The sequence below is a fragment of the Micromys minutus genome, assembly GCF_963924665.1.
Source record: "Micromys minutus genome assembly, chromosome: 4".
NCBI lineage: Eukaryota > Metazoa > Chordata > Mammalia > Rodentia > Muridae > Micromys > Micromys minutus.
Window position 1 is genome coordinate 28,291,496 of NC_137973.1, and position 24,710 is coordinate 28,316,205.

Consider the following 24,710-nt stretch of genomic DNA (forward strand, 5'->3'; position numbering starts at 1 on the left):
CTCAGGCCAAACATGAAAAATATGTAAACACCAGCCCATGTTATGAGATGAGAGCTCAGAAGTATACAAATTACCATCTGCTCTGGCTAAGAATAGAAAAGTTAGTGTCATATTGGCGGTTTCATATTGATCAGAGAAATATATGAACAAATGCCAGTCCTATCCCAAGACACACTGAGACCCTGATGTCTTTCTTGCACTAGCTCTTCAGTGCTAAGAAAGAAAAACATTTTCATTAGGACACCAATTACTCCTGGTAACCTGTCAAAATGCAAGTCATCTGTGCTCAACTTTTGTCTCATTCTAAGCTGTCCAATAACTAAAGGTACATAGTATTTGCCATAGCAAAATACTGAAAGCTTTTCAGTGTTTCTTTGTATCAAAGATGTGGATAATATCTGTCTAAGCCACCATTGCCTCATTCCTCAAACTTCACCATGTTTTATGATATATTAGTTTGGTCTCAAGGGGAAAGAATAATTCCCAGTGTCTGTCAAGGTCTAGACTGGCTCCCATCTGAAGTCCCATCTAAAGTCTCTGCCCTTCCAGCCAGTGGAGACTTACCAAGATGATGGGTAGCACAAGATCTGTGGGTATCTCAGCCACTGAGTGGATGGAAGGGCCCAGTCCATGGGTCCTTTTATTTTGACTCTCAACTCTGTCCCAGCCTATGAGACAATGGCTGGAAATGGGATGCACTGCCTCCTGACACTCACATGGTTCTGTGACAGATCATGGAAAGATATCCCTCATCAGCTTTCGTCTTTGGGACAAGACACATTGCCTCTCTCTGAGAGCATGACTTAGGCATGAAATGAGGAAATGGATTCATAGATCTTTAAACCTGGAATTTCTGCATTAGGAACCATTCATTTCTTCATCATCCTCTGTCCATGAGCTTCTTACTGTGATATGTGCAACTGGTAGCTCACGGTAAGCTAATAATACCTTGAAGATTCTTCATGTGTGCCTCCATCCAGGTGCTTTCACAGCTGGGCCTATGTGGGTGCACTTAAAACATCTACAGCAGTAAAACCCACATGATGGATCTGGCTCAGCACCGAGACATGATGAGGTTTCTATCTGATAGTCTTTTTGGCCAATAGTGTTACCCACTTAAACTATTACCGTGGAATATTAATAATGATATTTATGAGGATATATGAAAATTCATGAAATTTCAAGACATAAATAATAATGTCTCATAGAAATAGAGCATCCTCTTATATGGATTCTCACAAACATGTGCAAACTTCTATATAAGCAATTGGTAATAAGGCGTTAAACACATCAGTTGAGGAAAGGTACGTCAATGGAGCATGTACACTGCTCCTGAAGAGGATGTATGATTGAATCCTAACACCTGAGTAGGATAGCTCCAGATTAATTAGTAACTCTAGATTCAGGACATGAAACGCCCTCTTCTTGACTATATTGGCACAATCACACACACAAACAAACATAAACACCCAAAATACATGTGTGTATACACACTGACCAAATAAAACACAAATACACACACACACACACACACACACACACACACACACACATAGACATCCAATTAAAATATAAAATATTCAACTTAGAAACAATAATTAAAATCAAAAGATTCAGACAGATAGAGATGGCCACAGCCAAATTGTGGATGGAGGCTGTGAACTTATGGAAGAATGGGACAGATAGGGACCACCAGAGGACTAGGAAGTCCATGTGAATACTAACAGAATCAACTAACCTGGACCCTTGGAACTCAGAGACTGAACCACCAACAAAAGAACTTACTTGATGTAAACCTAGGCCAACATGCACATATGTAGCCTGTGTCAAGCTTGGCTTTCATGTGTGTCCTAAACAACTGAAATAAGGGCTATTCCAAAAGCTCTTTTCTGTGTGTGTGATATGTTCTTCTAGCTGTGTTACATTTTGTGGCCTCACCAGGAGAGGTGGCTACTAGGTTTTATAGCAAATTAAAGTGCCAGGGTGGGAGAGATTCACAGGGGTTCCCACCTCCTCAGAAGACAAGCTTAGGAGGGATGGAGGAAGAATCATGAGGAAGACAGTGGATGGTCCGTGAGCAGTATATAAACTCAAAAAGTAAAAAATATAAATAGTAACTTTTAAATAAGAAGTTTGAGATATTCAAGAAATAATGTGTATGAAAATGTTCCAAGAAAACCCAAAATTTTGCAAACTAATGTTCTTTAATAATAATAAAGTGGAGGATATTATTAGATAAAATTAGTTATCGTATTTTTTGTCTGTTTCATTGCATTTGTCTTAGAAAATATTGTTATATTAGACTTTCAGTGAATTTGCATCTAATTCTTCTTTAGGAATATGCGACTCTGATCTTTAATTTTTGATATTGCTGAATCTGTAGAAGCTGCTATATAGCTTTCATGGAAACTGAATTCATTACCGGTAATGTCAGATGGCACATTACTAAAAAAAAAAGTTAGAAAATTGGTTAATATAGTGTGGAATGACCTTAATCACTTTAAAAATACATAAACAGTCATATGTTATGATTTATTATGTTATGATCTATTACTGCATAAGAGACAAAACAGCTAATTAACAAAATGCATTTTCAAGAATAACAAGAAATTCATCACCAAAGGTTTGTTTAGGACACTACATCACTTAAGAGAAATACCTTATAACATTAGGCATTTATGCTACTTCATCTGAAACATTTTCCCTTCTGCTTTCAAAATTTTTCTTGGGTGAATGATGTGATTGTTGGACCATTGTTTAGGATTTTCCCTAAAATGTATATTACAACTTTAGGTGACTTAATTATGTAGCTTGATTCCACCTTTATTGCTTTTAATCTATGATGTTTAATATAACTAAGATGAATTCCTTAAAATGTTTTAGGGTTTATGGTCTTTCTTATACTCCCAGGTTGAACATATTACTCCTTGTGAGATTTGGTGATGTATAAGCCTCTCACTAACACCTTCATTGGTGTCTAAACTTAGGAACAGAAATTCCTAAAGACTTGAGTCACCCTAAAGGAACACAACCTCTGAGAGTATGGCATGTGGTCACATGACCTTGATGAGTCAGTCACTCTTTCATCTTTGTTGACTGTATTCTATTCTGCAGGTTGTTACAATAGCCTTCCTTACTGGGAGAGGTCAGGAATTGATCCCTGATTTATCCAGTAGAAATTATGCCAGGTTTAACTTGGGATTTTCAGGATGATGTGGCTAAGATGGCATCTAGTCCACATTTCTGCCTTTGGGCAAGACAACACCCAGGCCCTCAGCTGACTTGTCTAAGCATAGCTTTGTGTGAGTAGCATGCTTGATGGAAGAAGACATGAATCTAGACTTGAATGTGATCTCTGGAAACTTAAACCTCAAGCCAATGTGAACATCATGGCTAGTAAAATGTGCACAGTGTGAGGGCTTCAGTTGTCAGGTGTTTCCTGTGAGGCACAACAAGGAGCATCAAGAACAAGACACCCAAGGGTGTAGTTGTGGCATAGCCTGTGGTTATCCAACTGCTCTCTAATTACAGTTAGGATCAGCCCAATGATACTAGAATCTAGACAACTATTCAGTGACAGTAGGCCATAAATCTTTGAATAAAACTTACCACAATCACATTATTTTGGTAGCGTAATCTTTAACTGCACTCTAAATATCTGTTTCTGTAGGCCACAAAAAAGAGTAGTTCTCAGCTCTCATTAAGGAAAACTCTCTTATAAACAGAGGCCCTTAAAATAAAACAGAATTTCAAAAATGCAGATTGAGTAGCTCCATCCCAAAGGATAGAACTGCATAACAACTTCAGAAGTAAAGTTCAAAAGTCATTATGGAAGAGCAAGTAAGTAAATTGTAGGGGTCACAAGTTCAGTGGGTTTGCTGTCAGAAAGTGACTCTCAATAATATCAAAAGATAGACACAGCATGGCTGCCTAAACATGAGCCGAACACTAAAAGCAACAATAAACATTACAAAGTGAATAAAGGAAACTTTTGAGGCCACAGCCCTACTGCAAGGTCCAGTGAAGGCTCATTTCCCAGTGTAGGGGAATGCCAAGGAACTGAGGTGGAAGAGGATTGTTGGGAGAGGGAGGACTTTCATGGGAGCAAGTGGAAAGGAGTGGAGGGAAAGGGGATAACATTTGAAATGTAAATACAGAGAATATCCAATAAAATATTTTAATAAAAAAATTTAAGAGTACTGAGTGCAAAAAAGGTAATTTTTCCTGGAGAATAGCATATCAATAAGATATCCAATAGCAAATAGATAGCTATAAAAATTCATATACAAATAACTATGTACTGGCTGAGAAGCCTATATTTTAGAATGTGCTTTAATTAAATTTCTTGAATAACAATTACAGAAAAAACAGAGATCAAATATTTACAAATGGTAATGCAGTGATGGATATATGTTAAAAACTACAGCAATAAAAAATAGGACAACAATGTAGATGCATTTTAATCTTAAAATTAAAGTAAACAAACCTGCTATATTATATGTAATTTAAAAATTACCAGAAAACTACATAAGGACACAGAAAAATTCTATTGTGAAACCCTTTTTATAATGAGCTCACAAACAAATATCTTGTTTCTAAAAGTACACATAAAGCACAAATTTCTTAGTGAATATGATTCCTCCAAGAAAAGGTTGGTGACCCTTATAACATCTATGTCACTACTGCAACATTGAGCTATTTATGCCATATCTGTCATGATTGTAGCTCTCTGGGTTCATAGCTGGTTCATATTTTTGAAGACTTTTTAATCCTACCCAACAGAAACTAGCACCTCATGTTCTTAGACTCTTAAAGCTATCCAGGACGTTGTAAATGCCCCATTAGTATCGATGTGGGTTTTATTTTGTTCTGTTTTGTTTTTATTGGATATCCTCTGTATTTACAATTCACATGTTATTCCCTTTCCACCATTCCCATCCCCCTCCCTTTCCCATTGCCTCCATGAAAGTGCTCCCTCTCTCAAAACCACCCTCTCCCACCTCATCACCTTGGAATTCCCATACACTGGGAAACACATCTTTGCTGTGCCAAAGGCATATGTGTTTCTTAATTTACTGTAACAAAAATGATTGGTGCTTTCAACAAAAGGGTGTAAAACACCATCTTTGAGTATACAGCCCAAAACAATCACAATAGTTTATATCATTGTTGTTATCTCTGCAATAGGGTTTGACAAACAATCTGAACTGTATATATAAGCTTAGTTGTGGACCTTTGCTACACTACTGTATTTCAGAGAATGATTGTCCACCACTGGTAGTAATACACACAAATACATATTTCCACATGGCATTATTAATATCTATTTTGTTAGACATTTTGCTAACAACTCCTCACTGTTCTCTCATTCTACCTCTCTCCTTTTCAATTTAGGAGAAGATACAGAATGGGCTCTTGAAGAAGGGAGCAGGAGGAATAATGGGTGAATATTCTCAATTTCCTGAAAATCATAATCAAATAATAACAATTACATTAAAACACTAATAATGAATCAAACTAAAGCAATAGTACCATTAAGGTTTGTCTGATTACACAGATGCAAGGATTCCGAAGCAAATACAAACAGTAAATGCAGTAGAATATGTGAATAGACTTAGGCCAGAGTTGTAATACTCAGATCCAGTAAGGTCAAAAGGGGTACAGAACAATGAAACATCATTATGGCCCATGTGATGAAGAGTCTAGCTAAGCAAGGATATATCAAGTATTCATTTAATGGTGAAAATAAAATTCCTTCATTAAACCTGAGAACAAGATAATGGTATAAAATTTTTGTACTCTTAAATTTATAATTGAAAGTCTAAGGGGGTGGGTGTATGAAGAAAGAAATCAAGTCAAAATACAGCAAAAAAAAAATGACCACTCTTGAAAAGTCCTAATATGACCCCAGAAAAAGCATCATAACAATGTGTTACAACTTTGGTAGTTCAAATTCAGTAGCATTGCTATTAAGGAAAACTGAATATGCAGTTAAAGAACTTTTTCCATTGTATAAATTTAAAAACTAGGAGTTTGGGTAAAAAAAAAAATCAAGGTGTCAAAGCACTTCTACAATGATGCTTTGTGACACTGAAGAAAGGCTCTGAGGCAAACATCAAAGATGGGTATACTTCTAATTTACATATCAATAGATTAATAATGTGAAAATTATTACATTAGAGAAAGCAATCCTCAAATCTAATTCAATCTTCACCAAATACAGCACAATAGAAATTTCTATTTAAGTTTAAGAAAGCAATCATAAAACTTATATGGAATTGAACAAAGCCTATGCCAACAAAGAAATTAAGCATGAAAATCAAAGTGCAAAAATAATCACAATGCATATTTCAAATCATATTCCAGAATTAATTATTATATTAAATAGCACAAATTACTGTAAACAGTGTGAGAATTATATGTACACCAGTAGAGTAGACTTGAGAACACAGAGATATAGCAACACAGAGACAGATATGAAATTGTTGATAAAAGAGTCAATAACACACATTGAAGAAGAGAGTGTATCTTCAGTACCTGGGAAAGAAGAAGCTGGAAATTCACATAGACAAGAGAAAAACCACACCTGTCCCACTTACACTGCACAAAATAAATTATTATTTTAAAAGTGTAAACACTGAAGTATTATTCTTCAATGAAGCTCACTTAGAAACACTTAGAAGTGCATAAATCACAGTAAAAGTAAGCCTTGTGGAAGACGAAACATAATTCATTTTTATGAAGTTTGAATAATATACTCTGTATTTGCATGCATAGGTAATTAAATATGTTGTCTTCCTTTGTGATGCTGAAAGCAAAGTTAGCTGATAGTCTGTGAGGATATTCTCTTCATTTCCTGGAGTATACACTTATAATTACTATACTTTGTAAAACCTATTGGCATGTGGTAAAGTTGTTCAATTAATAAAAAAACAATAGCTTTGCATTTGCAATGAAAATTTTCAGACTGATGCCACCAGCAAAGTTAGCTTGCCCTGGGACCACAAAATAAATGCTAATGATGATTTTATGTATAAGAGCTAAGACAGAAAAGCACTGAAGGCAATGAGGGAGAAAAGACTTCAGGGCATATATATTGGCTAGGGCGTTCCGAGAAACATAATTCTTGGAAAAAGCAATGATTAAGAACATGGATAACTTGAAAAGTGTGTTCTAGACAAATGCAAGAGCAGGAAAGAGGCAGCTAACAGAATGAAAGAAAACTGTCAATCAGGATACTCTTCCTGGAGAAGTAGTGCATAGACTGCCAAAAACAAGTGAAATATTACCATGAAATCATTCAATCACTGAATAACCAATACAGGTAACTAGCTTGGACCCCTAAGAACTGAGCCACCAATCAAAGATCATGCACCAGATGGACACAGGACCCTGGTACATTTATAGCAGACCTTTCATTTATATATTATAATTAATTTATACCGTTTTATAATTGTTTAAACTGTAAGTGGTGAGCTGTCAACACTATTCAGAGTCTTTATACTGTTTCATCTGACATTCACTCTATACTGTGAAAAAATAATTGAACTTTACATTTAAATCAATGAGTTTAATTTTGCTTAATTAATACATAGCAATGTGGATAAATATTACAGTGACAGGTTCATACATGTGTAAGAGAACTGGACATTAGGTACTGAGAGGGTGAGTGAGTGCACAGAAAAGCTCTTTCTGTAGATGTGACAGTGGTAAATGATGACAAAGTCTCTTCCCTACTAAAGACAGAGGACAGAGTTAGGAATCTGAAGGAAGCCACAAGACCAGAGACAATTTATCCAAGAAATACTGCAATGACTTGTATTAAATTAAAACACAGAAGTAGGAAGCAGACATGTGAAAACACTTCCAAACATCAATCTCCTCTAATGAACTCATCATTAGTCAAGATTTCAGCATGCACTAAGAGAGGGGAAAGGATGAGAGCATTGCCAATGGTCAGCTGGACAGAAGTTCCCACACCATAGCACAGCAGATACAGCAGCAAAGTGACTCCAAATATATATATAAGTGTCTGTATTTCTTTGCAACTACATTATTTTAAAGAAAACAAGAATGTAAAGAAGAAAAGAAATGATTGTCCAGGGTGCTGTCGTTTTCATTTAATCTGTGTGTAGAACTATGGTCCTCCTAATGACTGTCTGATAGTGGACATGTGCCTTGAACCCCCTTGATATTAAGTTTGTCGCCCAGTTTTATATTTATGCAAAGTGATTACTATTTCTATGTAATCAAACCAACTTTACTATTACAAAGAGAAATAAAGTTCTTACAAATAGAGTACAGAAGTTAGTATGATGTCACAGGAAATGGATATACATCTAAAAGAAGGCAGTAGCTACGGGTACCCCAGTCTGTAGAAATGAAATAATGACTATGAAATGAGAAGCAGGGTGGGACAAGAAAGAAAGAAAAAGAAGAACAAGCAATGGTCTTCACATTAATGGTTGTCAAAGCTTTTTTAATTTGTAAAAGGAAAATTGACATTGTCATTTTCTGAGAAGAATGTAGTGAATTTCCCAGGTGGTTTCAGCACCTTAAAAGGCAGGGTGAGGAAGAAAGGAGGAGAGAGAGCAGCAACGTGGAGTCTTCTGAGCATGTTCTCCTCCTGCAGCATTTGTCTGAAGTCTTCCTCACCCAGGTCAGCAACAGCCCCCAGACTGCTGGCTACTGCCACAGCAGCCACTGCTGCCACCACTGCTGCCACAGCAGCCACTGCTGCCACCACTGCTGCCACAGCAGCCACTGCTGCCACCACTGCTGCCACAGCAGCCACTGCTGCCACCACTGCTGCCACAGCAGCCACTGCTGCCACCACTGCTGCAGCATCCAGAGCTCTGGCGATGGCGACGAAGAGATCTGCGGGGTCTGTGGTGGCTCAGGCAGCAGCCTCCACCCCCAGAGCTGCAGCAGCCACCAGAGCTCGAGCCACAGCAGCCACCAGAGCTGGAGCCACAGCAGGAAGACACAGGGGGACACTTCGGAGGACATTTAGGGGGACATTTTGGAGGGCACTTTGGGGTCTGGCACTTGGGAGGGCACTTGGGAGGAGGCTGGCACTGCTGCTGGCTCTGCTGGCAGGACATCTCGGCTGTGGATGCTCAGGAACTGTGAGAGAGTCATAGACATGTCAGACACCAGACACTGTGTAACCTCACCAATGCTGGTCCCACAGAAGCATTAGTGATCGTCATAGCAATGCCATCTACAGTCATTCCACTTATAATACACTCAGATTCTCACATCCTGTTCATCCTGACTTTAACCATCTGAAACACATGGCCATGAGATATAGTTATCTGAAATCCAGAAGCACTAATTAAATATCTGATGAAAGTTGGATAGGTTTACTATTCTTAGTTTTTGTACATGTATGCACATGTCCTGTTTCACAGATAACTAGTTATAAAACTGAGAAGAATCATAACCTGAAGGAGATTTTTTTAAGCCAGTATCTCAAATAAACTTCTTGCATATTGATGGATAATATGTCAACACTAGCCCAATTTATGAGATGAGAGCTCAGGTGTATCCAAATTACCATCTGCTCTAGCTAAGGGTGGAAATGTCAGTGTCATGTTGGTGGTGTCCTATTGATCAGAGAAATATATGAACAGATTCCAGTCACAGGGCTCTTTCTATCCCAATCCACACTGAGACCCTGATGACTTTCCTTGCTCTAACTCTTCAGTGCTAGGGAAGAAAAGCATTTTTATTAGGACACCAATTACTCCAGGTAACCTGTCAAGATGCACATTAATTTCTGCTCAATTTCCCATTATAAGCTGCCAAATGCACCAAAGGTACATAGTGTTTGCAATAGCAAAATACTGAAAGCTTCTCAGTGTTTCTTCGTATCAAGGATTTGGCTAGTATCTGTTAAAGCCACTGTTAACTCAGGGGAAGAATCCTTCCCAGTACCTTTCCAGCTCTAGACAGGCTGTCATCTGAAGTCTCTTCCCTTACAACCAGTGGACACTTACCAAGATGATGGGTATCACAAGATCTGTAGGTATCTCAGCCACTGAGTGGATGGAAGGGCACAGTCCATGGGTCCTTTTATTCTGACTCTCGACACTGTCCCAGCCTATGAGACAATGGCTGGGGATGGGATGCCCTGCCTCCTGACACTCACATGGTTCTGTGACAGATCATGACAAGATATCCCTCATCATCCTTCCTCTGTAAGGGCAAGGCACATTGCCTCTATCTGAGAGCATGACTTAGGCATGAGATGAGGAACTGGACTCATAGATCCCTAAACCTGGAATTTCTATAGAGTATCTGCATTAGGAGCCACTCATTTCTTCATCATCCTCCATCCATGTGCTTCTCACTGTGATATGTGCAACTGGTAGACCATGATAAGCTAATATGAAGATTCTTATGTCTGCCTCCATTCAGGTTCCTTCTCAGCTGGTCCTATTTGGATGCACTGTAGACATCTACAGCAGTAAAACCATGCATGATGAAACTGGCTCAGCACCAAAACATAATGTGGTGCCACTTCAATAATCTATTTAGGCAGTATCATTTCCTACTTAAAGTATTATAATAGAATTGCAGTAATATATTTATGAGGATATATGAAAATCAATGAAATTTCAAGACATGGATAAAAATGTCTCAGAGAATTAGTGCATCATCTTAGATGCTTTTCAGCAGACTTACTGCAAACTGCCAAATAAGCAGTGGATAATATGGATTTTCAACAACAGTTGAGAGATGGCTCATCAATGGATAATGTAAACTGCTCTTAAAGAGAATATGGGATTGATTACTGGTACATAATTGGGGCAGCTCAAGACTAATTTTAATTCAAGATTCAGGACATGAAACACCTTCTTATTAAAAGAATAAGTAAAATCACACACTAAAACAAACATTCACACACAAACAAACATGTGTATAAACACTGGTCAAACAAAACCACGCGTACACACACACATGCACACACACACACACACACACACACACACACACATATTAATATATAAAATATTTACCTCATAAAAATAATGAAAATCAGTTGACATAGGCAGATGCCAGTAGCCACAGCCAAACTGGGGATGGCTCTTGGGAATTGATGGGAAAATGTCAACATTAGTGGCCAGAAGGAGAATAGGAAATCCACAGGAAATCAACTAACCTGGACTTTGGGAGATCACAGAAACTGAACCACCAACAAAACAACTCACATTATTTGGACTTGAACCAAATGTTCATATGGAGCCTATGTAAAGCTTGGCCTTCATGTGGGTCCTGAACAACAGAAATATAAGCTGTCCCAAAAGCTGTTTCTGGTATGTACAATATGTTCTTCTATTTGTGTTACTTTTTATGACCTTGTAGGGAGTGGTAGTTCCTAGTCTTGCAGAAATTAAAGTGCCAGGTTGGGAGTGATTCAAAAGGGTTCCCACCCTCTCAGAAGAGAAGCTGAGGAGAGATGGAGGGAGGATTATGAGGGAGATAATGAATGGTCAGTGAGAACAATGCAAATTATGTAAGTGAAAATGTAAACTGTAAGTTTTAAATAAGAGTACTGAGATATTCAATAAATGATGTGTATAAAAAGGTCCAAAAGAAACACAAAACTTTGCAAACTAAGATTCCTTGATGTAATAAAGTGGTGGTTATTAACAGAGAAAATAGATTACCATATTTTTGTCTATTTCATTGCATTTTGTTACAAAATAAGTTTATATTAAACTATCCATGAATTTACAGCTAATTCCTTTTTAGAAATCTGCTACTCTGGTCTTCAGGTTTTGATATTGCTGGATCTGTAGATGCTACCACATATCTCTCATTGAAACTAAATGCTATTACTGTTAATCTCAGATGGCACATTAATAAAAAGAAAGTGAGAAAAGGGGTGAATATGGTGTGGAGACACTAATGTTGATCACCTAAAAAAAATACAGGAACAGTCTTATGCTGTATTTTATTGTAAGTGTATTTATGCATGAAAGATAAAACACCTAATGGACCAAATGCAATCCCACAGGTAACTCCAACAAACACATTAGCAAAGACTTGTTCAGCACTGTATGTCACTTAAGAAAAATAACCTTTATGACATCAGCCAGTTATGCTATTTAATCTGAAACATTTCCCCTGCTGCTCTCAAAATTGTTCTTAGGTAAATGATGTGATTGTTGGATCATTGTTCATACCTTTACAGCTAATTCCTTTTTAGAAATCTGCTACTCTGGTCTTCAAATTTTGATATTGCTGGATCTGTAGATGCTACCACATATCTCTCATTGAAACTAAATGCTATTACTGTTAATCTCAGATGGCACATTAATAAAAAGAAAGTGAGAAAAGGGGTGAATATGGTGTGGAGACACTAATGTTGATCACCTAAAAAAATACAGGAACAGTCTTATGCTGTATTTTATTGTAAGTGTATTATGCTGTATTTTATTGTAATATTTATTGTCCTTACAATTTTATATTACAACTTTAGGGGACTTACTTATGTAGCTTGATTCCACCTTTCTTGCTTTTAATCTGTGAAGCTTAATATAATCAAGATTAATTCCTTAATCTTTTTTAAGGGTTTATGGTTTCTCTTATAATCCCTAGTTGAACACTTTAATCCTTTAGACATTTTGTGATGAATAAGCCTCTCACTACCATCTTCATTAGTATCTACACTTAGAAACAGATATTATTAAAGATCACCCTAAAGGAACACAATCTCTTACAGTAAGGTATGTAGTCACATGACCTTGAAGAATCAGTAGCTGTTTCAACTGGGTTGAATGTATTCTGTTGTGCAGGTTGTTATAATGGCCTTAGTAACTGGGAGAGGTCAGGAACTTATCCGTGATTTACCCAGTGGTAGTTATGCCAGGTTCACCTTGGGATTTCTAGGATGATGTGGCTAAGATGACAGCCAGTCCACATTTTTATATCTGGGCAAGACAACACCCAGGCCCTCAGCTGACTTGTCTGAGCATAGCTTTGTGTGAGTAGCAAGATTGCTAAAAGAAGACAAGAATCTAGACTTGAGTGTGATCTCTGGAGACTTAAACCTTAGGCCAATGAGAACATCATGGCTAGTAAAATGTGCACAATGTGAGGGCTTCAGTTGTCAGGTGTTTCCTGTGAGGCACAACAAGGAGCATCAAGAACAAGACACCCAAGGGTGTAGTTGTGGCATAGCCTGTGGTTATCCAACTGCTCTCTAATTACAGTTAGGATCAGCCTAATGGTACTAGAACCTACACAACTATCCAATGACAGTGTGGTCATAAATCTGTGACAAAAACTTACCACACTCACATTACTTCAGTAGCATAATCCCCAACTGCTCTCTAAATATCTCTCCCTATACCCCAAAGAAAAAAGTAGTTCTCAACTCCCATTAAGAAAAACTCTCTTATAAACAGAGGCCCTTAAAACAAAACCATGGTATTTGAAAATGCAGAGTGTGAAGAGCTATCCCAACTGATAAAACTGTATAACAACTTCAGCAAGTAAAACTCAAATTTAATTATGGAAGAGCAAGTAAATAAATTGTAAGGGCCACAAGTTGAGTGAGTTTGCTGTGAGAAAGTGTCTTTCAGTAATATCATAGGCTAGACCCATAAAGTCTCAAAAACATGGCTGCCTAAACATGAGCTGAATAATATTAACAAAAATAAACATCACAAAGTGAACAAAGAAAAGTCCTGAACTTTAGCCAGATTGAAAAGACTTTATGTAACTATGGAGTCCTAAGAGCAGAAATAATAATTTTCCCTGAGGAAAAGCATATCAATAAGTTATCCAGTAGCAAAAGTTAGCTATAAAAATTGGACATACAAATAAATTTATACTCATTGAGAAGTCTAAATTTAGGAATGTGATTTTATTAAATGTCTTGAATAACAAACACAGGAATAAATGGGTAAAACAAGAATTTGAAAATGGTCTAGAATTTGTGGTAGAGGCTACAAAAATAAAAAGAAACAGGAGATAATGGAGATGCATTGTAATTTCAAAATGATAAAAAAATAACTTGCTACATTATATGTAATTTTTAAAATTACCAGAAAACTACATAAGGACACAGTAAAAGTCAACTGTAAAACTGTGTACAATGAGCTCACACACAAGCATCTTTTTTCTAAAAGTTAAAATAAAACACAAACTTCTTAGTGTATATTATTCCTCAAATAAAAACATTGGTGACCCTCATAATATCTATGCCACTATTGCACCTGTGAGCCCTTTATGCCATACCTGTCATGATTGTAGCTCTCTGGGTTCACAGCTGGTTTATATTTGTGAAGAATTTTTATCCTACCGAACAGAAACTAGTATTGCAATTCTTATTCCCTTAAAGCTATCCAACAGATTGTAAATGCCACCATTAATATCAATGAGTTTTTTAATTTACTATAACAAAAATGATTTGTGCTTTCATCAAAGGGGACTAAATCATCACCTTTGAGTACAGCCCAAAAAAATTACAAAAGTTTATATTGTTGTCATTATCTCTGGAATATGTTTGACCAACAAACTGAACTGAATATCTAAACTTAGTTGTGGAACTATGATACACTATACTGTATTTCAGAGAATAATTGTCAACAACTGGTAGTAATACACACACACACACACACACATATAGATGGATAGAGATATAGATATATAGATAAATAGATAGATAGATAGACATTTCCACATGGCATTATTAGCATCTATTTTGTAAGATATTTTCCAACCTGCTACTCACGCTCTTCTTCTTCTCTGTCCTATACAATTAAGAAGATACAGCATGGGTTCTTGAAGAACTGAGTAGGAGGAATAATGGGTGAATATTCTCAATCTCCTGGAAATCCATGGGCCAAAATATAATCAAATAATAAAAATTACATTAAACCACTGGAAAATGAATCACACTAAAGCAATAGTACCATCAAGGTTTGTCTGATTACACAGATGCAAGGATTCTGAAGCAATTACAAACAGTAAATGCAATAGAATATGTCAATAGATGTAGGCACATAGTTGTAATACTCATATCCAATAAGGTCAAAAAACAATACAGTATAAAAAAACATAATTCATGGCCCATGCCATGAGGAGTCTAGAAAAGCAAGAATATATAAAACATTAAGTAAATAAGGTTTGCTATAAAAGAAAATTGAATATACTGTTAAAGAACTTTTTCCATTGTACAAATTTAAAAACTATGAAATGCACGAAAAAAGTATCACAATACTTACTTTCAAGTTATATTCCAGAACTAAATTATTATATTAAATAACATAAGTTCCTGTAAACAGTCTGAGAATTGTGTGTGCACCATTAAAGTAGACTTCAGAACACAGAGAAAGACATGAAATCGTTGATAAAAGAGTCAATAACACACTTTGAAGAAGAGAGTGCCACTTCAGTACCTGGGAAAGAAGAAGCAGGAAATCCACATAGACAAGAGAAAAACCACACCTGTCCCACTTACACTGCACAAAATCAATTCTGATGATGATTTTTTGTATGAGAGCTAAGAGTGACAACCACGCAAGGAAATGAGGAAGAAAAGGCTTCAGGGTATATAAATCAGCTAGAATATTCTAAAAAATGTCATTCTCGGGAAAAGGAATGATTAAGAATGAGCGTAACTTGAAAACTGTCCTAGACAAATGTAACAAGCACGCAGCTAACATAAAGAAATAAACTGTGGGTCAGTATACACTTGGGGGCGAATTAGTTCCTAGACTATCAAAAAAAGTGAAAGATTACAATGAAATCGTGCAACTGATAAAAGGGAGAATGAACCATCAGTATTTAAAAGAAAAATAACCAGCTATATATGCAAAACGTTTACTGTTTTCATCCATCACAAACATGAAAAATTAAAAATCTGGTGCTCAGATTCAGCTCATGGAAATCATCATGGCCACTGTCAGGAGAACGCATGCCAAGAAATTCTGGTGACGATGGTGGAGAAAAAGAGCCTCAAAACACAAACAAGCATTATCTTTAGATCCATGTATACCAATTAAAGGTTAACGATAAAGACATCAGAGTCATCAGACCACAGTGACACCTACAGACTGATGTGGGTCATTGCATCATTCATAGCAGCCACCATATAGAACCAACCTAGAGATCCCTCAAATGTGTAGAAGAAAGCAGATGAAAGAAAGAAAGAAAGAAAGAAAGAAAGAAAGAAAGAAAGAAAGAAAGAAAGAAAGAAAGAAAGAAAGAAAGAAAGAAAGAAAGAAAGAAAGAAAGAAAGAAAAGAAATATTTATGCTTGTATAAAGGAATGGTATTTTTTTCACTTGCTTGGTTAGAGGTACATTAAGATATTTTACATTATTTGTGGCTATTGTGATGTGTTTCTCCCTAATTTCATTCTCAACCTCCTTATGACTTGTATAAAGGAAGGTTACTGATTTTTTGAGTTAGTTTTATATCCATACACTTTGCTGATGTTATTAATCAGCTGTAGCAGTTCTCTAGTAAAATTTTGAGGTCGTTTATGTATGCTACCAGATCATACACAAACAGTGATATGTTTGCTTCTTCCTTTATTTTTAAACTATATTTTAAAAAACAAAGATAAAAGAAAGAAATTTTAAACATTTTTGCATAAATGTATACAAATACAATTGTATCAGTGCTTGGCTTTATTTTTTCTTTTTTTAATGTTTGATACTCTGCATTAAGGTCTTACTATTTACAATCAGCAAAAAGTACACATAAAACAGGATGTAACTCGGAATTAGTCAACGTTTTCTTGGTGTGTAAGGATTGAGAATGACTGTTTTTTGTTTTGTTCTGTTTTCTTCTCTTTTCTTTTTTTCTTGAACTTCACACAGTCTGTAAGTTGTTTCTGGGGCAGTCCGAGCCTCTGGGGTTAGCATCCCATTATCAGTGACTGCATATTATGTCTGTTCTTTTGTGACTGGGTTATCTCACTCAGGATGATATTCTCTAGATGCAACCATTTTCTTAAGAATTTGGTTAAGTCATTGTTTCTGATGGCTGAGTAGTACTCCATTGTGTAAATGTACCACAATTTCTGTATCCATTCATCTTCTGAAGGACATCTGGGTTCTTTCCGGCTTCTGGCTATTATAAATAGAGCCGCTATGAACATTGTGGTGCATGTATCTTTATTGTATATTGGAGTGTCTCTGGGGTATATGCCCAGAAGTGGAATAGCTGGATCATCAGGTAGTACTATGTCCACTTTTCTGAGGAATCGCCAGACTGATTTGCAGAGTGGTGTATCAGTTTACAACCACACCAACAGTGGAGAAATGTTCCTCTTTCTCCGCAACCTCACTAGCATCTGCTGTCATCTGAGTTTTGGATCTTGGCCAATCTGATTGGTCTGAGGTGGAATCTCAGGGTTGTTTAGATTTGCATTTCCCTGATGGCTAAGGATGTTCAGCACTTCCTTAGATGTTTCTCAGCCATTCCATATTCCTCAATTTAGAACGTTTTATTTAGCTCTGTACCCCATTTTTAATAGGGTTGTTTGATTCTCTGGTGTCTAACTTTTTGAGTTCTTTGTATACCTTGGATATTAGGCCTCTATCTGATGTGGAGTTGGTAAAGATCTTTTCCCATTCTGTTGGCTGCCCTTTTGTTTTCTTGACAATGTCCTTAGCCTTACAGAAACTTTGCAATCTCATTAAGCCCCATTTGTTAATCTTTGACTTTAGAGCTTGAACCATTGGTGTTTTGTTCAGAAAATTTTCTCCTGTGCCTATGTGTTCTAATGTTTTCCCTACTTTCTCATCTAATAGTTTAAGTGTATCTGGTTTAATGTGGAGTTCTTTGATCCACTTACACTTGAGCTTTGTACAAGGAGATAAGAAAGGGTCTATTTTCATTCTTTTGCATGTTGAGTGCCAGTTGGACCAGCACCATTTGTTGAATAGGCTGTCCTTTTTCCATTGAATGTTTATAGCTCCTTTGTCAAAAATCAGGTGACCATATACATGAAGGCTCACTTCTGGATCTTTTATTCTCTTCCATTGATCCACATGCCTATTTCTGTACCAGTACCATGCAGTTTTCAGCACAATTGCCTTGTAATATAGCTTGAGGTCAGGGATAGTGATTCCCGCAGATGTTTTTTTTGTTGTTGAGGATGGATTTCACTATTCTATGTCTTTTGTTATCCCAGATGAAATTGCACATTGATCTTTTGCTTCTTCCTTTTATTTGTGTAGCTCCTGATCTACTTTTCTTGTCTTATTGCTGTAACTAGAACTCACTCACTATATTGAATAGACAGGAAGAGCAGTGGTACTACTGTCCTTGTCCCTGAGTTTAGTGAGATTCTTTTGCATTTCTCTCCATTTAATTTGATGTTGGCTCTTGTCCTGGTGGGTTTCTTTTTTCTTTTTTCTTTTTCTTTTTTTTGGTTTGTTTTTGTTGGTTTTTTTATGTTTAGGTATATGCTTTGACTCTGTGATCTCTCCAACACTTTTAACATGAATGGTGTTGGACTTTCTCAAAGGATTTTTCAGTGTCTGATAAAATGATTATGTAATTTTTATTCAGTTTCTTTATACAATAGATTATACAAGAAACTTATGTCCATAAAGAAGATAATTGAAGAAGGGATTAGAAAATGGAAAAATCTCCTGTGCTTATGGAATGGAAAGATTAACAGAGATGTTGCCCATTTTAGCCAAATCAATATACAGGCTCAATGAAATTCCCATCAAAAATCCAACACCGTTTTTTTCACAGACTTTGAAAGAGCAATTTTTAACTTCATATAAAAAAAAACAACAAAAAACAATCAATCATGAACAATAAAAATCTTCTGGAGGAATAATGATCCCTGAACTCAAGCTGTACTACAGAGCAATAATGAGAAAAAACTAACAATCAAGGTGTATGACTGACATGTACCACTACAGAAACATCCAGCTTAATCAGTGGAATTTAACTCTAAGACACAAAAATAAACCTACACAAATATAGACACTTGGCTTTTCAGAAACAACGAACATGAACAAAAACTGTACAATGGAAAAACAATGCCTATTTAGGAAATAATGCTAAGCTAACGGGATGTCTGAATGCAGGAGAGCTCAGATAGTTCTACATTTATCACTCTGCATGAAACTCAAGTCGAAGTGTACCAAGAACCTCAAACTAAAACTGCATACAGTAAATCTAATAAAAGAAGAAGTGGAAAGTAGGGCTAATTCATTGTTACAGGAGACAATTTGATGAACAGAACAGGCACTAATATCAAAAACTGATAAATGTGACCTCATGAAACTAAAAAGCTACTGTACAGCAAAAGACACTGTCATTTTAAGACAAAGTGGCAGCTTACAGGTTTGGAAAAGATGTTCAGCAACCCTGCATTTGACAGTGGGCTAATGTATAAAATAGATGAAGAACTCAAGAAGTGACAGTCCAACAAACCAAGAAACACAATTAAAAATGGGAATGTAGTGCTAAACAAGGCAATATCTAAAGAGGAATCTAAACAGGCCAAGAAGCACTTAAAAGAAATGTTCAAAAGCCTTAGTTATCAGGGAAATAAAAATCAAAATGACCCTGAGATACTATCCTACAACAATCAGAATCATTGCTAAGATCAAAAACTCAAGTGACAGCATACTCTGCCTAGGTTTTGAAGAAAGTGTAACATGCTGGTGGGATTCCAAACTGGAACAACTACTCAGGAAATCAATCTAGTATTTTCTCAGAAAACTAGAGCTAGTTCTACCTGATGACACAGCTATATAGCTCCTGGACATATACCCAAAAGATGCTTATCCATACCACAATGATGCATTTTCCAGTATGTTCACAGCAGCGGTATTGAAATACCCAGAAGCTGCAAGCAAACCAGATATTCCTCACCTAAGAATGGTGAACCTCACAGAAAATGTGGTTCTGTCACACAATGGAATACTATACAGCTATTAAAAAACAATGATATCATTAATATTCCTGGCACTTAAGGAACTACAAAATATCACTCTGAGTGAGGTAACTGAGACCCAAAAGGAATAGCATGGTATGTACTTACTGGTAAGTAGATATTAGACAAAGTACAGGACACCCATAATTCACCCCACAAACTCAAAGAACATGAAGGAAGGTCCTAGTGTGGATGCTTAAATCCAGCTCAAAGGGGGAAGCAAGTTAGTCATAGGAGGCAAAAGGAGGGAGAGATCTAAGTTGTAGAAGGGGTGGGGAAGGGAATAGGAGGGCAGAATCAGGTGTGGAAAATGACAAGAGAGACAACCAGATAGCCAGGAAAATGAATGGAAATATGCATCTTCCTATGGCGGAGGTGGGGGAATTGGGAGTCCTAGGGTGGGTTTTTACCCAGGACTCAGTATGGGTGACCTAAACCAAAATGCCTAAAAGTGTGAACATGGAACCGAAATTAGACATGCATATTCTCTGATAGAGGGAAAATTACAACAACCCAGCCATAAAACATCCTACCCCTAATTTGTCCTGTGTAAAAAGAAATACTAGCACAAAATTCAAGCCGAGACAGAAAAAATGTCCAACCAATAACCTGTCCAATTTGAGACACATGCCACAGGCGAGTACCAGTCCATGAAATTATTAATGACACTTTTTTTATTAACGACTTTATTTTACAAAACAAAGATAAATGTACAGATTTTAAACATTTTTTGCTTAAAATTATACATTTTTGTCAGTACTGTTTTTTCAAACATTGAAATAATTTTTACATAAAACCATGTGAATAATTTTTTAGTCAGTACTTGATTTTTTTCAAGGGCTTGACAGTATGCATTGAAAACCTAATAGTTACAATAAGCGTAAAGTACATGTAAAACAAAACGCAACATGGAAATAGTCAAAGTCTTCTTGTTTTGTAAATATATGTATATTTTTTTTGTTTTCTTTATTTCTTGGACTTCATACAGTCTGTGAGTTGTTTCTGGGGGAGTGCAAGCCTCTGGGGTTAGCATCCCACTATCAGTGACTGCATATTATGTCTGTTCTTTTGTGACTGGGTTATCTCACTCAGGATGATATTCTCTAGATGCAGCCATTTTCTTAAGAATTTGGTTAAGTCATTGTTTCTGGTGGCTGAGTAGTATTCCATTGTGTATATGTACCACAATTTTTGTATCCATTCATCTTCTGAAGGACATCTGGGTTCCTTCCAGCTTCTAGCTATTATAAATAGAGCCGCTATGAACATTGTGGTGCATATATCTTTGTTGTGTATTAAAGTGTCTCTGGGGTATATGCTCAGAAGTGGAATAGCTGGGTCTTCGGGTAGTACTATATCCAATTTTCTGAGGTATCGCAGACAGATTTCCAGAGTGGTTGTATTAGCTTGCATCCCCACCAACAGTGGAGAAGTGTTCCTTTTTCTCCACAGCCTCGCCAGCATCTGCTGTCATCTGAGTTTTGGATCTTGGCCAATCTGACTGGTGTGAGGTGGTATCTCAGGGTTGTTTTGATTTGCATTTCCCTGATGGCTAAGGATGTCGAGCACTTTCTCGGGTGTTTCTCGGCCATTCGGTGTTCCTCAACTGAAAACGTTTTGTTTAGTTCTGTACCCCATTTTTTAATAGGGTTATTTGATTCTCTGGTGTTGAGCTTTTTGAGTTCCTTGTACACCTTGGATATTAGGCCTCTATCTGATGTGGAGTTGGTAAAGAACTTTTCCCATTCTGTTGGCTGCCGTTTTGTTTTCTTGACAATGTCCTTAGCCTTACAGAAACTTTGCAATCTCATTAAGTCCCATTTGTTAATCTTTGACCTTAGAGCTTGAGCCATTGGTGTTTTGTTCAGGAAATTTTCTCCTGTACCTATGTGTTCTAAGGTTTTCCCTACTTTCTCATCTAATAGTTTCAGTGTATCTGGTTTAATGTGGAGATCTTTGATCCACTTACACTTGAGCTTTGTACAAGGAGATAAGAACATGAAACTTTATTATACTTACACACAAGAGCCTAGCATAGCTGTCTTCTCTGATGCTCTATCCAGTAGGTGACTGAAACAAATGCAGATACTCACAACCAGCATTAGACAGATGTTGGGGACTCTTAATGGAAGAATTGGGGGATGCATTGAAATACCTCTACTGGATAGAATCCTCACCAGAAAACCAATAATGTTAATTAACTTGTACCCCTGGGTGCTATCAGTGAATAATCAACCAATCAAACATCATACACCTCCTGGACACAGGCCCCTGGTACATTTATAGCAGAACTTTCATTTATATATTATTATTAATTTATGCTATTTTATAATATTTAAGCTTGTAAATAGTGAGTCTGTACATTGTTTTCTCTGGTATCTACTCTAAATTTTGAGCAAAACTAATTGAACTTTACATTTAATTTAATGAATTTCTTTTGCTTAAATAATACATAGCAATGTGAATAAATACTACAGTGACAGGTTCATACATGTGTAAGAGAACTGGACATTAGGTACTGAGAGGGTGAGCGAGTGCACAGAAAAGCTCTTTCTGTAGACGTGACAGTGGTAAATGATGACAAAGTCTCTTCCCTACTAAAGACAGAGGACAGAGTTAGGAATCTGAAGGAAGCCACAAGACCAGAGACAATTTATCCAAGAAATGCTGCAATGACTTGTATTAAATTAAAACACAGAAGTAGGGAGAAGGCATGTGAAAACACCTCCAAACATCAATCTCCTCCAATGAACTCATCATTAGTCAAGATTTCAGCATGCACTAAGAGAGGGGAAAGGATGAGAGCATTGCCAATGGTCAGCTGGACAGAAGTCCCCACACCATAACACAGCAGATTCAGCAGCAAAGTGACTCAAAAAAATATAAGTTTCTGTAGTTCTGTGCAACAACTTTCTTTACAAAAGACCAACAAGAATGTAAAAAGGAAATGAAAATGATTAGCCAGGGTACTGTTGTTCTCATTTATTCTGAGTGTAGAGTCATAATCCTCCTAATAAGTGTCTGGTAGTGGACATGTACCTTCAACTCCCTTGACACTAAGTTTGTCCCCCAGTTTTATGATCATGGAAAGTGATTACTATTTCTATGTATTCAAACCAACATTACTATTACAAAGAGAAGTGAAGTTCCTACAGACAGAGTACAGCAGTTAGTATAATGTCACAGGAAACACAAACACATCTATGGGTACCACAGTCTGTGGGAAGGAAAGGATGACTATGAGATGAGAAGCAGGTGAGCCAAGAAAAAAAATCAATGGTCTTGTCAGGAATGGTTGTCAAGGCTTTTTAATTTATAACAAAGAGACAAATGGACATTGTCATTTTCTCAGGAGAATTCAGTTCATTTCCCAAGAGGTTTCAGCACCTCAGGGGTAGAGAAGGTGGGAAGAAGGAGAGAGAGCAGCAGCAAGCATTGTGGAGTCTTCTAAGGAAGTCCTCTTCCTGCAGCATTTTTCTGAAGTCTTCCACATCCAGGTCAGCAGCAGCCCCCAGACTGCTGGCTACTGCCACAGCAGCCACTGCTGCCACCACTGCTGCCACAGCAACCACTGCTGCCACCACTGCTGCCACAGCAGCCACTGCTGCCACCACTGCTGCCACAGCAGCCACTGCTGCCACCACTGCTGCAGCATCCAGAGCTCTGGCGATGGCGACGAAGAGATCTGCGGGGTCTGTGGTGGCTCAGGCAGCAGCCACCACCCCCAGAGCTGCAGCAGCCACCAGAGCTGGAGCCACAGCAGCCACCAGAGCTGGAGCCACAGCAGGAAGACACAGGGGGGCACTTGGGAGGACATTTAGGGGGGCATTTTGGAGGGCACTTTGGGGTCTGGCACTTGGGAGGGCACTTGGGAGGAGGCTGGCACTGCTGCTGGTTCTGCTGGCAGGACATCTCGGCTGTGGATGCTCAGGAGCTGAAAGAGAATCACACACATGGCCCCCTAGATCCTCATTCTGTCCAGAAGTATCTCTGATCATCATAGAACCACTATCTATATTCATTTTATTTTTAATATTCTCAGGTCACATCCTGTTCATCATGTTTTTGGAACGTCAGAAACATGAGCCTATGAAATATTGTTACCCAAAATTCAGTAGCACTAAGTAAATATCTAGTGCCATTTAGACAAGGTCTGCTATTTTTAGCCTGTGCCGGTATGTATGCTATTCCAAAAATGAGTGATTGTAAAAGAAATAACAATCATCATTTGAGGATGATTTTAGCTGAAGATCAGTATGTCATAGGACCTTCTAAAATCTCTTAAGGAGTAAGCTCAGCCACTGACAGAACAATATGTAAGCCCTGTTCAGACTTCCATGAGTACAAAAGCCTGTGTTGTCAGACTCGAGGTCAGATGTATCCAAATTATCTTCTCTCAGGTAAAGGGTAGCAAAGTCAGTGACATCCTGGTGGTGTCCAGTTGATCAGAGAAGTATGTAAATAGATCCCAGAAGCAGGGCTTTCTATTCCACACCAAACTGAAATCCTGTTGCTCTTTCCTGACTGTAGCTCTTTACTGGCAGGAAGAGTAAACTTTATCATCTTAAGTCAAGTCCCCCTAGTAATGTGTCCAAATGCACAGTTATTTGTGCTGAGTGTTCCGTCCTAAGGAGCCCTATACACTGAAGATATTTTCTATTCTCCAGAGCCAGAATACCCAAAACTTTTCAGTCTCTTAGTACTAAGGCTGTGGCTAGTGTCTGTCAATGCTTCCCTTGCCTCGGCCCTCAGACTTCACCATGTTTTATGATCTATCAATA

At 37.4% G+C, this 24,710-nt stretch overlaps 2 protein-coding genes across 2 annotated transcripts; both read right to left on the reverse strand.

Moving 5' to 3' along the window:
• Window positions 1-8,660: 8,660 nt before the first annotated feature.
• LOC308420174 (uncharacterized protein) lies at window positions 8,661-9,104 on the reverse strand (the record flags this gene model as incomplete). The annotated part of the gene is made up of 1 exon (XM_080916083.1): window positions 8,661-9,104. The coding sequence occupies one exon, from the start codon at window positions 9,102-9,104 to the stop codon at window positions 8,661-8,663; it is 444 nt and encodes a 147-aa protein (XP_080772209.1).
• A 14,323-nt stretch (window positions 9,105-23,427) lies between these two features.
• LOC308420179 (late cornified envelope protein 2A-like) lies at window positions 23,428-23,841 on the reverse strand (the record flags this gene model as incomplete). Its single annotated transcript, XM_080916086.1, has 1 exon — window positions 23,428-23,841. The coding sequence occupies one exon, from the start codon at window positions 23,839-23,841 to the stop codon at window positions 23,428-23,430; it is 414 nt and encodes a 137-aa protein (XP_080772212.1).
• Between the last annotated feature and the right edge of the window lie 869 nt (window positions 23,842-24,710).